Raw genomic sequence first — 17,257 nt, forward strand, 5'->3', positions numbered from 1 at the left:
TGTTCAGTTTCCATGTAGTTGTGCAGTTTTGAGTAAGTTTCTTAATCCTGAGTTCTAATTTGATTGCACTGTGTTCTGAGAGACAGTTTGTTGTGATTTCTGTTCTTTTGCATTTGCTGAGGAGTGTTTTACTTCCAATTATGTGGTCAATTTTAGAATAGGTGCAATGTGGTGCTGAGAAGAATGTATATTCTACTGATTTGGGGTGTAGAGTTCTGTAGATGTCTATTAGGTCTTCTTTGTCCAGAGCTGAGTTCAAGTCCTGAATATCCTTGTTACTATTCTGTCTCGTTGATCTGTCCAATATTGACAGGGGGGTGTTAAAGTCTCCCACTATTACTGCGTGGGAGTCTAAGTCTCTTTGTAGGTCTCTAAGAACTTGCTTTATAAATCAGGGTGCTCCTGTATTTTGTGCATATATATTTAGGATAGTTAATTCTTCATGTTGCATTGATCCCTTTACCATTATGTAATGGCCTTCTTTGTCTCTTTTGATTTTTGTTTGTTTAAAGTCTGTTTTATCAGAGACTAGGATTGCAACCCCTGCTTGTTTTTTTTCTTTCTTTCCATTTGCTTGTTAAATATTCCTCCATCCCTTTATTTTGAGCCTATGTGTGTTTTTGCACACCGATGAGTCTTGGCTCTTTATCCAATTTGCCAATCTGTGTCTTTTAATTGGGGCATTTAGCCTGTTTACATTTAAGGTTAATATTGTTATGTGTGAATTTGATCCTGTCATTATGATGCTAGCTAGTTACTTTGCCTGTTAGTTGATGCAGTTTGTTCATAGTGTCGATGGTCTTTACAATTTGGTATGTTTTTGCAGTGGCTGGTACCAGTTTTTCCTTTCCATATTTAGTGCTTCCTTCAGGAACTCTTGTAAGGCAGCCTGGTAGTGATATTTCTCAGCATTTGCTTGTCTGTAAAGGATTTTATTTCTCCTTTGCTTATGAAGCTTAGTTTGGTTGGATATGAAATTCTGGGTTGAAAATTCTTCTAAGAATGTTGAATATTGGCCCCCACTCTCCTCTGGCTTGTAGGGTTTCTGCCGAGAGATCCGCTGTTAGTCTGATGGGCTTCTTTTTGTGGGTAACCCGACCTTTCTCTCTGGCTGCTCTTAACATTTTTCCTTCATTTCAATCTTAGTGAATCTGACAATTATGTGTCTTGGGGTTGCTCTTCTCGAGGAGTATCTTTGTGGTGTTCTCTGTATTTCCTGAATTTGAATTTTGGCGTGTCTTGTTAAGTTGGGGAAGTTCCCCTGGATAATATCCTGAAGAGTGTTTTCCAACTTAGTTTCACTCTCCCCGTCACTTTCAGGTACACCAATCAAACGTAGGTTTGGTCTTTTCACATAGTCCCATATTTCTTGGAGGCTTTGTTCATTCCCTTTCATTCTTTTTTCTCTAATCTTGGTCTTCACGCTTTATTTCATTATGTTGATCTTCAATCTCTGATATCCTTTCTTCTGCCTGATCAATTTGGCTGTTGATACTTGTGTATCTTCATGAAGTTCTTGTGCTGTGTTTTTCAGCTCCATCAGGTCATTTATGTTCTTCTTTAAACTGGTGGTTCTAGTTAGCAATTCCTCTCACCTTTTTTCCAGGTTCTTAGCTTCCTTGCATTGGGTTAGAACATGCTCCTTTAGCTCAGAGGAGTTTATTGCCCACCTTTTGAAGCCTACTTCTATCAATTCATCAAACTCATTCTCTATCCATTTTTGTTCCCTTGCTGGTGAGGAGTTGTGATTCTTTGGAGGAGAAGAAGGCCAAGGCCTTTTTTTTTTTTTTTTTTTTTTTTTTGAAATGGAGTCTCACTCTGTAGCCCAGGCTGGAGTACAGTGGCGCAATCTCGGCTCACTGCAACCTCTACCTCCCGGTTCCGGGTTCAAGCAATTCTCCTGCTTCAGCCTCCCGAGTAGCTGGGATTACAGGAATGCGCCACCACGCCCAGCTAATTTTTGTATTTTTAGTAGAGATGGGGTTCCACCACGTTGGCCAGGCTGGTCTTGAATTCCTGACATCGTGATCCGCCTGCCTCGGCCTCCCAAAGTGCTGAGATTACAGGTCTGAGCCACTGCACCTGGTCCAAAGTCTTTATAGTTAACTGCAAGGTCCTACGTGGTTATAATCTCCTTCTCCTCATCTTTACCTCTCTTATTCTATATACTCCAACCACATCATTTCCCCTGGGTTCCTCAAACACATGCCATGCTCCTATCTTTATATTAACTGGTCTTTCTTCTCAGAACACCTCTCCCCCAGATAGCCATATGGTTAACTCCATTACCTCCTTTGTGTTTTTGCTTAAACATTATCTTCTCAGTGAGGACTACTGTGAACACCACATGCCAGTCCAATCTCTCTTACTCTTCTGTATTTCATAGCACTTTTCATCTTCTAAATTGTTATAAAGTTTACTGATTTATTATGTTTACTGCTTATTTTCTGTCATTCCATTAGAATGGAAGCTCTATGAGTGCAGGTGTTTTTGTATTTTGTATAATTCTATCTCCTAAGTACCTAGAACAAAGACTGGTAAAAAGGAGATGCATAATAAATATTTGTTGAGTGGTGAACCAATCAATGAGTTATTATTAATATAGAACTAGCATATATGTAACACAATATAGACCCAAAGTCTTTTCATAGAGCAGGAATACAGTGAAATACAGTTACATCCCAAATGCCCATTAACTGGTAAATAAACAAATTTTTGTGTAGCCATACAATGGAAGGCAACCTAGAACAAAAAGGAACAAAATACAGATACAGAGAGCAACATGGATGAATATCAAAAACATTAGATGAAACAAGCCAGATTAAAAAAAACTGTATATAATATTATTCCATTTGTAAGAAATTTTAGATTAATCAAAAGTATGGACATGGAAAGCAGGTTGGCAGTTCCCTAATGCCAAGGGTGGTACAGGGATGTGAAACAGGAATTAACTGCAAAAGGACATAATGGAGTACTTTAGGGTTCTCAAAGTTTTCTGACACTTGAGTGTGCTGTTGGTTGGACTACATGTTTATTAAAACTTATTGAACTGTTTGCTTTAAATGGGTACATTTTAGGGTTCATAACTTATTCTTCAAAAAGCTGCAAGCAAGCCTGGGCAATATAGTGAGACCCTATCTCTCAAAAAAAAAAAAATACAAATAATTAGCTGGGCATGGTGGCAGGCACCCATAGTCCCAGCTACTTGGGAGGCTGAGGTGGGAGGATTGCTTGAGCCCAGGAGTTCAAGGCTACAGTGAGCGATGATTATACCATTGCACTCCAGCCTTGGCCACAGAGCAAGACCCTGTCTCAAAAACAAAAAACAGAAAACAAACAAACAAAAAAAGCTGCAAGCAATAAACAAACAAATACAGTTAATTCTGACCACATACTATTAGAATTTCATCTTTCTTTAATTCAGGAAGCACTTCACAATCTTGGGGCACCTTCAGAATGAATGAGCACCTCTGTATGGCAAAAATGTGGATTTAGTAATTTGCTAAAGTTCAGAGCCTTCTCTGTACCAACCTACTGGGCATCCCTAGCACTTGGAGGAACAAACTCCTTCTTTTTTTTTTTAATTTTTATTTATTTATTTCTTTTTGAGGCAGAGTCTCACTCTGTTGCCCAGGCTGGAATGCAATGGCGTGATCTTGGCTCATTGCAACCTCTGCCTCCTGGGTTCAAGCGATTCTCCTGCCTCAGCCTCCCAAGTAGCTGAGATTACAGGAGTGCATCACCATGCCTGGCTAATTTTTGTATTTTTAGTAGGGACAGGGTTTCACCATGTTGGCCTGGCTGGTCTCAAGCTCCCGACCTCAGGTGATCCGCCCACCTTGGCCTCCCAAAGTGCTGGGATTACAGGCGTGAGTCACCACTCCCAGCTGGAGGAACAAACTTCTCTTCCTCCACTGTTAGGATCATGTATTTGTAGGCTGCAACGCCCACCCTCCACCGTACCCATACTATGAACTCTACCACAGGAGAGTCCACACCTCACTTATCCTTATGCCCATGTGCTAGAGGTACCATGCCCATGGGAGGTCCTCAGTCAATTCTAGTTGAATGAGTAGATGATTATTTCAGAGTGGCATACAAAAGAAAATTTATAGTCACCAACAGACTTGATATGCTCTTGCTATGGAGTCAACATTCTATATTATTACCAAAATTTTACATGTATTCCCAGATTTTTTTTTGTCCATGCTTGGAAGTTATCATTAAGGAAATAACATAAATGCTTATTTTTAATTTATCATCTATGTATTGAGTACCCTCTATTTGCCAGGCAAATTTTGTTAGTTTCTAGGGATGGATGTGATGGTTAACAAAACAAAGATTTGGGCCTTACTGGAAGCAATTATTTTGTGTAAATTGGGCAGTCATATAAAAGATGTCTTTAAGGACTGTTCTCTTTAGATTTTGGTCAATAAATTAAAGATTATTCATTTTATAGCAGTTTTTAGAGTTTTAATACTATGGATGAGTACTTTGTTTTGCTTATGAAATGAAGTAGAGCAAAATTACAGACGCTTTTCCTCCCAGGGTAGGGAGAATGTCTTTGGAAAAGGAAATTCCAGCACCACCCCTTGAGGTCTTTATTTTCCAGCATAAATCTTCCAACTGTGGGGCTCACTCACTAAGCAAGCACACGTGAGCCACACCCCGCCTCTGCAGAGACTCACGCAGGGTGAGGCAGAGGCAAGGTATTTTGTTAATCCTTTTAGCTTGAGCAAGCAGAAGAAGGAAAACTCAGGAAATAAATCACATGAAAATATGAGAGCAATAGGAAAGAAAAGCCTGTCTTTCAGGTTTGTTTCCTGTTCTAATACTTGTGGAATGTGGTCTTCTACTGATGCTTAATATAACTAGAATATGCAAAGTTGTAATTCTTTCCTTAACAAAAGTTTTCCTTTGTCTGTTAGCATTATCCTGTTAAAACCAGCATCTCTCAGAATTGTTAAAATCTAAGATATAGTAGCCATTTAGTTGCAACTTTACCATACAGTAACATTTTACAAAGTAAACATTAGTTACATATACAGAGTTTTCAGTTTATAATATCTAGTAAAGCTCCCATTTGCTTTTTATATTTTTCTAAGTAAGCTGACTCTTACAAAATGTAGCCAAGTTTTGAAGACATACAAAGTTTTTAAAAACCAGAAGATCTAGTAAAAACTACCTGAATAGTTAAAACAACTTTTGCATATCGTTTTTAGTATACTATTAGGAAAACTGCTAAGTTTTCATTCATTTCCTTCCCGTTAAGAAAGAATTTTTCTATGGCTACAATTCCCATTAGCCAAGGAAATGTCACTAATTCACAGGATGTTTATGGTCAAATCCAGAAATAAGGGTGTAAATTAATGTAATCTTCATCTGCTTGTATATGGCCACTATTAACCACTGTTGCCTCCCAGGTCACTGCTGTTCTGATCAACCATCTCATCTCTTGGGTCTCTGCCTAACCCTTCCCTCCCATCATAATTCCTCCAACCCTAACATCTGGTGTCTCAAAATGAATCCTCACACAGCTGGCAGCACCTGGACAAGGCAGAGACCTCCAGGATTAGTACTCATGGCATTTGTGTTCTGAGGAAGGTTCCCTCTTCTTCCTGCTCCATGCTAGATTTGGCTGCCTAGAAAAATCTGGCAGTAACCTAAGTTATAGGATTTGGTAGTGGTGACCGTAGTAATTGTAAACCATCTTCTCTAAAGGCACCAAGTTGTATGTCTGCCATTTGGACTTTGACCTAGAAAAGAACTTTCTCACAAATGGTCCAGATTGCCAATGTTTAGGCTTATGTCCGCTTTAACTTTTACTTAATAGATATAGTGGCTTCCATCCAGGAGGAGTGCAAGTGTCACTTTGGGCACCCCAGGTGGGTGAGTCTAAGACTTCCCACATCAGACAAGCCAGTGAAGTCTGTGTTACACGGTAGAATGCTTGAAAACCTGAAAAGTACAACTTTTTGTCATAAAGGCACACTGGCTTTCAGAAGGGGAAATTCTATCTCACTAATTTACTTTAATTTCTTTCTGGAAATAAATGAATAAATCACAGTAGTTCTTTCAGAGCTTGAAAAATATTTAGAGTGTTCCATGGAAAAAATCAGTAGATGCCATTAGTCTATATTTTTAGGAAGGCTAAATAGAAGCTGTTCCTCAAACTCAGCCATGGTATGATATGATGCGGCATTATTATAACAGAAAAGTAGTGGTGTGCTGAAGGCAGTTCACACAGGCTAGTTGAACATTTGGCCAAATTGTTACATTTCAAGGAATTTTGCAAGCTGTTTGATATCAGTTTTGCTAGCTTGTTGAAGGCCTGTAGAATAGGTCATTGTAGGAGTATTTACATCACAGTAAACAAAGCAGTCTGAGGCCCCCTCCTGCCTCCTCACCCCCAGCCCAAACCAGTTAAGCATTTACCAGGATATCATTGGATAAGAGATTGGTTTAGAAATAGAGAACAAAGAGTGGGACCAATGGGATAAATGCTGAAGAATTATAAATAGATAGCTTCCTCAGCGTTAGGTATTGGGACTAATCTTGTTTAGCATTTTAATAAATTCCCTAGAGAGAGGTAGTATACAGAGAAATGTCCATACCTTTCAGATGACATTAAATGTTTCCAGAGTTAAACTATAAACCCATGGGATTAACATCCAGAGCTCTTAGTAAAACTGTGTGAGTTCTAATAAGGCAAAAGTAAGGCAATTTGGGGGAAAATTATCTTAAAATTCTCTTGTTAAATGATAATTTCTAACCTTTGCGTTACAACCTAGAAATGAAATTTAGAGATTTCTGTAGACGTTTTCTGTGTTCATTAGTATAACTTGTTAGCTGTGATAAAAAGGCCACTTAAATCCCAAGCCCCATCAGAAGCTCTAGAAACCAAGAACAAGAACTGTCCCACTCTTAGAAAGAAACCTTAGTACACACTTCCTGCAGTTTTGGTTGACATGCTTCAAGGATAATGTAATGGAACTGGAAGAGTTTCAGAGAAAATTGCATAACCTGGTTGGAGTATTGTAGGAATCCCAGATGAGGCCGAAGATTATATTAACTAGCAAATCATGAAAGGTCTTGAATAAGGTAAATATAGCTGTATTAAGCAATTCCTGAAAAAACTGGAACTATAGTGCACCTCCTTGATCTTTGAAATAAGGATTTATAGAAGTAATAGAAATATACTATTGTTTCTCAAGGAAAAGAAGAAATGATAGCAACCTCAAAGTTTAACTTTTATCAGTATTTAAAAATTATTATAGTTACATATTTTGAATGTGCAAAATTTACTGTATATTTCCTCTGATCAGTGACCTCCCTTTATCAGAAAGACTCTGTCAAAAGGAAGAGTGAAACCTTCTCCCCCTTAACTTACCTTTAACCACTTTTGTTTGTTTGTTTTTTTCTTACGGCAACTCAAAGCAAAGAGCTGGAAGAGCCAGCCATTATAATTGCTTACTCTCATCGCTTAGCGCCCCAGGTGGGATGTGTTTCCAAAACACATTTTTGTATTTATAAGGAAATGTAGTTAGGATTAATTTTATTGTCCTAATTAGAACTCACATTTTGGTTAAATCCTCAATTTCATTACAAAAAAAAATCAGTGTTTCTTAAGAGTGAATTAGGCAAAGGGAAGAAGACAATGGATCACACTTTTCTAGGGAAAAGATCTTCCTCACAGCGGTGGGTGGGCTATTTGTGTGTGAAAAAAAAAGGGCAACTTAATTAACCATGACAAAACAGACAAGTAAGTGTCTTTCAAAAAAATCAAACAAGGCTCTGCACGATCTTAATAATAAAAATTTTAGAAAAAAATGATTTTCATGTTAGTTCAGAGTTGATTGTCTAGGATAAATTAAAAAATGAAAGCTGTGGTAAATGACCTAAATATGTTGCACTTTCTGATATTTTTTACTTTTTAATGAAATATATGCCATCAGCAAAGTGCACACATCATTACAGACACCTCAATGAATTTTCATAAAATGAACACATTCAGTAACCACCATCCAATCTAATGCACCATATATAGATGTTCCATATACTGTGTATATATATACACACACATTATATATATATATAGTATGTAGATTACTTATACTAATTAATCATTAATTGTAAATATGAAGAATATTTATTTGTATTCATATTTTTAAGAAGATTGAGATTTAACAGGATATTATAGAAGGGTTTAATTCACCTTTCAAGTTTGTTATAGTTTTTTTCCCCTTTTGTGTATTTTAATCACTTTATTTCACAGTAATTCTTTTGAAATAAAGGAGAGGTCAGCACTCCAGAGTTTTAGGTGGGAGACAGCAAAGAGTATATTTTATTGATCTCACACGTAGACCTATCATTTAGATTTGTTGTCAAGCCTGCTGAGGCCATTAATGCTGTTTTTAAAAAATTATATTTGTTAAAAGGAAGAGAATTTATAAAACGAGAAAAAAAATGGGCACAGGACATGAGAGTGCCACAATACTGCAAATAGAATGTAAGGAAGGAAATAACTTTTAAGAAACAAATTTTGTTAAATTAAGTACCGTGACTAAATACTTTAATTCCTTTTCTTGTAGCCTGTAAGGATCATTTGACTTTGAACCTTTTAAGTCAAAGAGGAGTAGCCTGAAAGCCTGAACTCCCTACCACCCTGAGGGGGTGCGGGTGCGGCGGGGCCGGCTGGGGCCTTCCCCCACCCCCTGCTCCTGCGCCTTCCCCTCGCTTCCCCCTCCTCCCCTCCCTATCGCCCTCACCCCCCTTCTTCCCCCGTGACCCCTGACCCCAGCTAATCTGCATAGAGGAATGACAGGCATCCGCTGGGCAGGATCCGCCGCGCCGGCTGCGGCCGGCCGGGCTGGGAGACCCGCGCGGGGTAGAAGGTTAGGGGACCCGGCGGGCCACTCGGCACAGGCCGGGACATGAACGCTTGGAAGTCTGGCTGGGAGCGGACCCATGCTCGAAGGACCAAAGGAGCCGCGTGATCGCTGGACCTGGCCCTGCGACCCCAGTCATGGGCCAGACCTCGGTGTCCACGCTGTCCCCGCAGCCCGGCAGCGGTGAGTCCGGGGCGCACGCGATGCGCTCCCGCCGCGCGGGCGCGGGGCTGGCGGCGGGGCCCCGGGGCAGGCAGGACTAGTCGTCTGGTCGGGTTCCGCTCGGACCCGCCAAGTCCCTCGGAGAAACCCCAGAGGTAGCGCTCGCCAAACTCTTTGTCGTGAAAGAGGAATGCCTTTTGGGTTCCAGCCGATTTTACCTTAAAGGCACAGGCTCCATTTTTCTGTGCGCGATGCCTCGCTGTGGTTTTTTATCCAAATTATTTCGGAGCCAGAAACTTACGGGAAACGCCATTTGCGTATTACTGTGTTTTTAAAAACGCGAAACTTAGAGGGCAAGAGAAACATGCCAACAGGTTTTTCTGTATTTACGCTTGGCTTCCGAACACACTAGGACTGAATGCTTTCAAGCTTGTCAACTGATTTATGGTTTGTTATTCGGAGTAGAAGCGCTGATCGCCTTATCCTGGCAGACGCTGAATACTTAATAACTAGCCCCGAAATGCGTAATTGTTTCAAATGAGACTTGTTTTGTTTATAGTAGATACAGCAGCTATAACATTTAGGGAAACATATCTCATGAACTGAGTTCTCCAGGACTAAAGTTAGTTTTATGGAAACGTGTGTAACGTGTCTGAGTTCTAATGCTGTTTTAAAAGTTTCTTTTTTCCATTTTCTTAAACAAAAAGAGGGAAGGAAGGTACAACTGGGATTTCCCCAACAGTGTGGGGATAAAAAAAAAAAAAAACTGTTTGGTGGTGTTGCTTGTGATTGGATAAGGAAATAAATTTAAAAGGTACTATTTTGATATTTTTCCATCAACGATTAAAAATAAATAAAACTCAAAGGGACCATTTATTTTACTCATTGAGATATTTGATACACTTTTTAAATTGTGCAAACATCAACAGGATCTTGCTGAAAGGAAATGACAGGGTACAGAGGAAGGTTTTTTAATCTGCCTCAGGATGTCTAGCTAGATAGCATTCTGTCATTCCAACCCCCCACCCCACTTTATACCCAATGGGATTCTTTAGGTAGCACAGCTTCACTCCCTGAGATACCACAAGCTTTGCTCAGATGTCTGTTAATACCACAGAAGACCCTTCTGCAAAGAAGAGACATCAGAATCAGAATATACCTTCTTTACCATTAATGACATGGCTACAGCTCTGAAATCAAAGACTTCATGTTGACAGCTTTTTGAGAGATTTTTGCGGGGAGGGGTTGAGCAGGACTTTAAATTTAGTAAACTATTTTGTGCAAATAAGACTTGGTTTCCTTTGTCTTACCTTAAAGTGGTGTGAGACTTCTTTTCATTTCAAGGAAGGGTTATGTTTTTAAATTTGTGCACTGGCAAAGATAGAATTAAATCGGTACTCCAATACAAGAGTATACAGAAAGTATTGTCCTGAATTTAGTGATTTTATCACAAAATATTATTTGAGTGAATATTAGAAAAACAAATTTTGCCTTAATAAAAATCAAGGAATATTGTATAAATGATGTCTAAGAAGCAAATAAAATCCTAAAGTGAGACTCCCTACGTCTTACTCAGTACAGCAAAAAAACCCGGATTGCTACAATTCCAAATAAAATGACTGATTATAATGAAAAACTGTAATCTACTTAAGTAAAAAGTGTTTTAAAAAAAAGTTATGCTTGATCATAAAAGATAATTCAGAGAAATATCTCACGGAATGGTGTTATACTTAAATTGCAGGTCCTCAGCTTTGTGGATTAAAAGTTTGTATGAATTGAAATGACCAATCCATACATCATAAATACAGGGTTTTTTATTTTTCAGTTAAGGAATGACAGTGGTTATGACTTAAGTTGTGGTATTGTAAAAGAACAGTTTTCTTGTGGTATCCAGTATCTCTAAATCCATTAGAGCTACCCCGTTTCCCTGAAGGTTTGCCATCAGATTCTAAATGAAAACCAAAAAAAAAAAATTAAATTGAATACCGTTTGCTAAGTTTTATATTCATGTCTGTATTTTTCTGAGTCTGAGACTGTCAAACTCTCTACTATTCCAGGTATTTTGTTCACTCCTTGTTAACTGTTTAACTCTGGCTTTACAGATGGTGTGAAGATCCTTGTTCTGTTTGATCTTAGCCATTGACTAGCTGTTTAAGTCTGGAGCAGCTGCTTAGGATTACTGTATTAAAGATGATTCTCATCTTAAATGCTTAGTGGGCGAAAATCTGTTTAAGTCAAAGGAATCAATAGCACAGAGTTTAATTATTCATACTTACCGCTCAATTTGGCCTTTTGTAAAAATCTTCATTATAGGCTAGAAGTTAGCTTGCTTTTCCCCATTTTGACTTTAGGCTCTCTAGAGCCTTTCAGTTTAGGTTGCACCTAATTCTCTGGGTTCTAGGAAGACCATTAATAATTTTTTCTGAAAATATGCAGTTAGATCCATTATTTTAAAAAAACAGCTGTATTGATGTATAATTCACATACTATAAAATTCACCCATGGAAAGTGTACAGTTCATTGTTTTTCAGTATGTTCACAGTGTTGTGTGACCCTCAGTCTCTATTCCCACCCTATTCAACCGGCAGGCTCTACCTTAATTAAACACTAATCAACCTTTCTGTCTCTATAGATTTGCTTATTGAGAACATTTCATGTCAATGGAACCATAATGTGTCATTTTGTGACTGGCTTCTTTCAGTTAGCATAATGTTTTCAATGGTCATCCATGTTGTAGCATGTATCAGTTGTTCATTTCTTTTTATTGCCAAATAATATTCTACTGTATGAATATGCCACATTTTATTTATCCATTTATCAGTTGATGGACATTTGGGTTATTTCTGCTTTGGGCTATTTATGAATAATGCCGCTCTGAACTTAAGTACAAGTTGTTGTGAAGATATGTTTTCATTTCTCAGGTATATATTTAGTAGTGGAATTGCTAGATTATATGGTAGGTAGTTCTATGTTTAACCTTTTATGGTGTTGCCAAACAGTTTCCAAAGAAGTTAGACCATTTTACATTCCCACCAGCAGTGTATGAAAGTTACAATTTCTCCACGTCCTTACCAACATTTGTTACTGTCTTTTTGATTATAGCCATCTTAGTAGGTGTGAAGTTATATCTCACGGTTTTGATTTCCTTTTCCCTAATTACTAATGACCTTGAGCATCTTTTCATATGCTTATTGGCCATTTGTGTATTTTCTTTGGAAAAAATGTCTTCAGATCCTTTGCCTAATTTTAGTTGGATAATTTGACTAATTTGACTTCCGTTGGAGTTTTAGTTCTTTGTATACTAGATCCAAATCCCTTGTCAGATACATGATTTACAAACATTTTCTGCCATTCTCTGGGTTGTCTTTTCATCTTGATAGTGTGGTTTGCAGCTCAGATTTTTAAAGTTTTGATGATGAGCAGTTTATCAATTTTTTTCTTTTGTTGTTTGTGTTTTTGGTATCACATCTGAGAACTACAGCCTAACCAAGGCAAGAAGATTTACACTTGTGTTTTCTTCCAAGCGTTTTATAATTTTGGCCGTTACATTTAGGTCACTTAATACATTTTGAGTTAATTTTTATGTATGGCGTGATGTAGGGTTTCATTCTTTTGCATATGAATATCCAGTTGTTCCAGCACCATTTGTTGAAATGACCATTCTTTCCCCATTGAATGGTGTTCCACCATTGTCGAAAATTGATTGACTGTATATGTAAGGGTTTACTTCTGGACTCTCAATTCTACTCCATTGTCTCTTCTTATGCCAGTTACCACAATGTCTAGATTACTGTTGCTTTGTAGTAAATTTTGAAACCTAGAAGTATGAGTTTTTCAACTTTGTTCCTTTAAAAGTTTCTACTGGTTATTCTGGTTCCCTTACATTTTCATATGAATTTTGCAATCAACCTGTCAATTTCTGCAAAAAAGCCAATTAGAGTTTTGATAGCAATGATATTGAACCTGTAGATCAATTTGGGTAGTATTGCTATGTTAACAATATGAAGTCTTCTAATCCATGAACATAGATGTCTTTCCATTTCTTTATATCTTCTTTCTTTTCACCATGTTTTGTAGTTTTCAGTGTAGTGCAGTGGTGCGATCATGGCTTATTCACTGCAGCCTCAACCTTCTGGGCTCAAGCGATCCTCCAACCTCAGCCTCCTGAGTAGCTGGGACCGCTGGTGCCCACCACCATGTCCGGCTACTTTGTATTGTTGGCAGAGATGGGGTTTTCTGTGTTGCCCAGGCTGGTCTCAAACTCCAGAGCTCAAGAGATCCACCCACCTGGGCCTTCCAATATTGCAGGGATTATAGGCATGAGCCACCATGCCTGGCCTGAACTCATTTTTTAGTCCTAGTAGTTTTTCAGTGGATTCCTTATGATTTTCTATGTACATGATCGTACTATATACAAGATCTATTTACATGTGCAAAGAAACAACATTTTAATTCCTCCTTTTAGAGTTGAATGCCTTTTATTTTATTTTTTTCTTATTTAATAGTTCTGGCTAGAACCTTTAGTCCAATGTTAAGTAGAAGCGGCAGTTGTGAGCATTTTTGTCTTGTTCCTGATCTAACAAAAAAAAGTTTTTTGTTTTTTGTTTTCTTTACCATTAACTGTGCTATTAGCTATGGGTTTCTTCATAGGTTCCGTTTGTCAAAAAGTTCTCTTCTATTCCTACTTTGTCAGTGTTTTTATCATGAAAGATTGTTCAATTTTGACAAAGGTTTTTCCTGCCTCTATTGAGGTGATCATATGGTTTTTGTCCTTTATCCTATTCATTTGTCATGTTACATTAATTGATTTTTGGTTGTTAAACCAACCTTGCATTCCTAGAATAAATCCCACTTGGGTAATGTGTTTTTTTTTTTTTTTTGTATGTTGCTGGGTTAGGTTTTTGTATGTTGCTGGGTTAGGTTTACAAGTATTTTACTGAGAATTGGATCCATTATTTCTAAGTACAGGCTAAAACGATATGCCCCCAAATAGGATGGTTTCAGTACCCTCTGGAATCATGCCCTAGGAGGGTTGAGACTTCTAGTATTTCATTGTGAAGTGTAGAGCATGGTAGATTGGATACAATACATTTTTGTTGAATATATGAATGAGTCAACAAATAGTCTCAATAAGCAGCCTGACTGCTTTAAGCCAATGATTATATGAATGAGAGGTATGTATTATTTGTATTCTTTTTTTAGTCCAAGAATTACATTACTCTGGCTCTGTTGTCTGAAGGGTGGTATCTGAATCTAGTAATTATTTCTTCTAGTTTTTTCCAACTCCACCCCATTTTCACAGTGCCACAGACCAGCACTTGGCTGCTTCTCCTCAGTCCTTGGGTTGAAAGGGCAGACAATGCCACTGTCCCCATTTTGAAGAGACAAGAAAACAAGTAAATAAAGTGTGCAGGATCACACCTATGTTGTGATAGCACCTGTATTTATCTGTGTCTCTGGGTTTCCAAGTTTTGTTCAGGGCCCTGTATTTGTCTTGTCCAGAATATTTATCCATTTCCTTGTAAACCAGGCACAGGAAGAGGTCCTAAAGGCAAAAGCTGATGGAGTTTGTTTTCTTTATTGTATAATATATACATGGTAGGAAGTCAAACATTACAAGATGGTTTGGGATAAAAATGAATTTACTCCCTCCCAGAATCCTCCAGTCCCACTTTTCATCTATAACCCAGCATGAACATTTTTTTTTTCATTCCACACAGTTTTCATTCATAGATATATCTTTATCAGCAGTCAAACAAGACTTACTATACTTACCACTCTATACTTTAAATTTTTTGTGTAATATAACTTGAAAATATTTCCATCTTGTTCTCTTTAATTCTATAAATGAACACTATTATAGTATGTGGATGTATCAAAACTTCCTTTAAAAGAATCCTGTTGTATTTTAATATTGTTCCTGGGTTCTTTGCATATGTATATGCTCTTATGAACAATACTGAAATGAACATCCATATCTATGACCTCTCTCTGCACTCCAGGCTCAAATATGCAACTTCCTATTTGACAGGTCTGCTTGAAAACTTGCTGGGCATCCCAGGGGTAACATGGGTCTAATGGAAGGTTTGATTTTGTCCTCCAAGCCAGTTCTTTCCTTGACTTTCTACATTTCACCAAATGATACCCCAGCCACTCACTTATTCTAGCCCAAGATCTAGGAGTTATTCTTAGGTTTTCCTTTCCCCCCGCTACATGGATCCATCAGCAGCTCCTGTCCTTTTTTCTTCCCAAATATATCTCAAGTCCATGCTCTTCCGTCTGTCCCTACTGCCACTATCCAAGCTCTGAGGCCATCCATTACATGGACAACTGCAAACTACATGTCCTAATGACATATTAGCAGTAGAGTTGCTAGGTCAAAAGATTTGTGTGTTTTATTTTGATAGACTTTGCTACATTATTCTCAAAGCGGCTTTCTCAGTGTTATCTGCTTATTATATGAGAATTTCTGTTTCTGTACTCTGTCACCACCACTGCATATCAGGGTCACTCTTAGCCTATAGCCTTGTGAGAATTAGAAGTCACTTCCTCTGGGTGAGGCAGCTAGCTCCACAGCACAGACTTAACAAGTGGCACTTTAGCATGTATTTAGTTCCCACTCATTCTCTTACCTATGTGTCCTTCTGCAGTCAACACTCTACACAACTGTACATGACCACAATGCTGTGCATAAATAATTTTTTAGACTCTTTGTAAATCTATATGTAAAAAAATGGCATCTTATTTTGATTATGAGTGATGTAGGACATTTATATTTCTTTTTCTTTCAATTGCCTATTTATAGACTTTCCTTATTTTTATGGTTTCTTACAAATTTGTATATTCAGGAGATTAACCTAATGTCTATCATATATTTTAACATTAAAAAATTTTTTCTTGTACCTTAAGTTTGTTTATAGTACGTTTTTATAGAAAACTTTAAATTTTTAAGTCAAATTGATTAGTCGTTTTCTTTCTTACAGACTAGGGCTATTTCAAAAATGCTTTCCTCTGCTATTTTTCTCATGTTTTGAATATTTGATCTCTGTAATTTATTCTGGCTTAAGATGAATGGATTTAATAATATAAAATTTTTAAACTTTTACATGGCCAAAAAAAATTAACATCAGAAAGTTGAAAAGGAAAATCATAAAGTTGAAAGAAATATTTAATTATATATGAAAAATAAGTTAATATCATTAATGTAGTAAGACCTCTTAAAAGTCAGTAACAAAAAGATAAGCAACCACATAGGAAAACAAGTAAACAACATGAACAGGCATTTTCCAAAATATCTAATGGTTACAATTGTGAACTCACTATGGGCCAGGAACTACTCTAAGTGCTTTACTTGAATTAACTTTTTAATACTTATGACGTTCATCCGGGGTAACTAATATTAATATCCCCATTTTATAAATGAGGAAAACCAAAGTACAAGAGCTAAGTAACTTGCCCATGTTACTTGACCAAAGGAGAACATAAGTGATCACTTGGTAAATGAAATAAGGTTTAAGCAATTAAATGAAAAAAAAAAAAAAAAAGGGGGGGATGCAACTGATCACCTATGAGTTTAGCAAAGATTAAAATGAGTAATTCCCAAAAGACAATTGTTTTGTGGTAATTTAAAATGGTACAACTTATCAGAAAAGCAGTTTGGCAATATATATTAAGTCATAAAATGTGCCCTTAGGCCAGGCGTGGTGGCTCACACCTGTAATCCCAGCACTTTGGGAAGCCAAGGCAAGTGGATCACCTGGAATCAGGAGTTTGAGACTAGTCTGAACAAAATGGTGAAACCCCGTCTCTATTAAAAATATAAAAATGAGCCAGGCATGGTGGCAGGCGCCTGTAATCTCAGCTACTTGAGAGGCTGAGAGAGGAGAATTGCTTGAACTTGGGAGGTGGAGGTTGTAGTGAGCCGAGATTGCACCATTGCACTCCAGCCTGGACGACAGAGTGAGATTCTGTCTCAAAAAAAAAAAAAAAAAGTGCACTTAAACTACACTTAGACCCAGTAGTTCTGCTTATAGAAGTATATTGTAAAAGAAATAATTTGCTCATAAAAACAATTTTTACAAAAGCCAAAAATTGGAATTAACTTAATAGTCAAACATCAAGAGACTTATTGAATTGATTGAGATACAGACGTGATAGAATAAGCCATTTAAAAATGATGTAAAAATATTTTTAAAAGGCGGTTTTTA

At 37.5% G+C, this 17,257-nt stretch overlaps 1 protein-coding gene across 7 annotated transcripts in view; it reads left to right on the top strand.

The window, feature by feature from the left end:
* Nucleotides 1-17,257, top strand: part of PHACTR2 (phosphatase and actin regulator 2) — a 298,637-nt gene that overhangs the window by 129,298 nt on the left and 152,082 nt on the right. For 3 of the 7 annotated variants that reach the window (XM_054490424.2, XM_054490426.2, XM_054490427.2), the window contains exon 1: nucleotides 8,651-9,071. The exons of the other annotated variants lie outside the window; for them this stretch is intronic. In XM_054490424.2, the coding sequence (XP_054346399.1) occupies nucleotides 9,026-9,071 (46 nt within the window). In that variant the 5' untranslated portion in view covers nucleotides 8,651-9,025. Of the gene's footprint in view, nucleotides 1-8,650; nucleotides 9,072-17,257 lie in introns of those variants that run through there. 7 annotated transcript variants of the gene reach the window in all.

This window comes from Pongo pygmaeus, chromosome 5 (assembly GCF_028885625.2).
Source record: "Pongo pygmaeus isolate AG05252 chromosome 5, NHGRI_mPonPyg2-v2.0_pri, whole genome shotgun sequence".
Taxonomy (NCBI): Eukaryota; Metazoa; Chordata; class Mammalia; order Primates; family Hominidae; genus Pongo; species Pongo pygmaeus.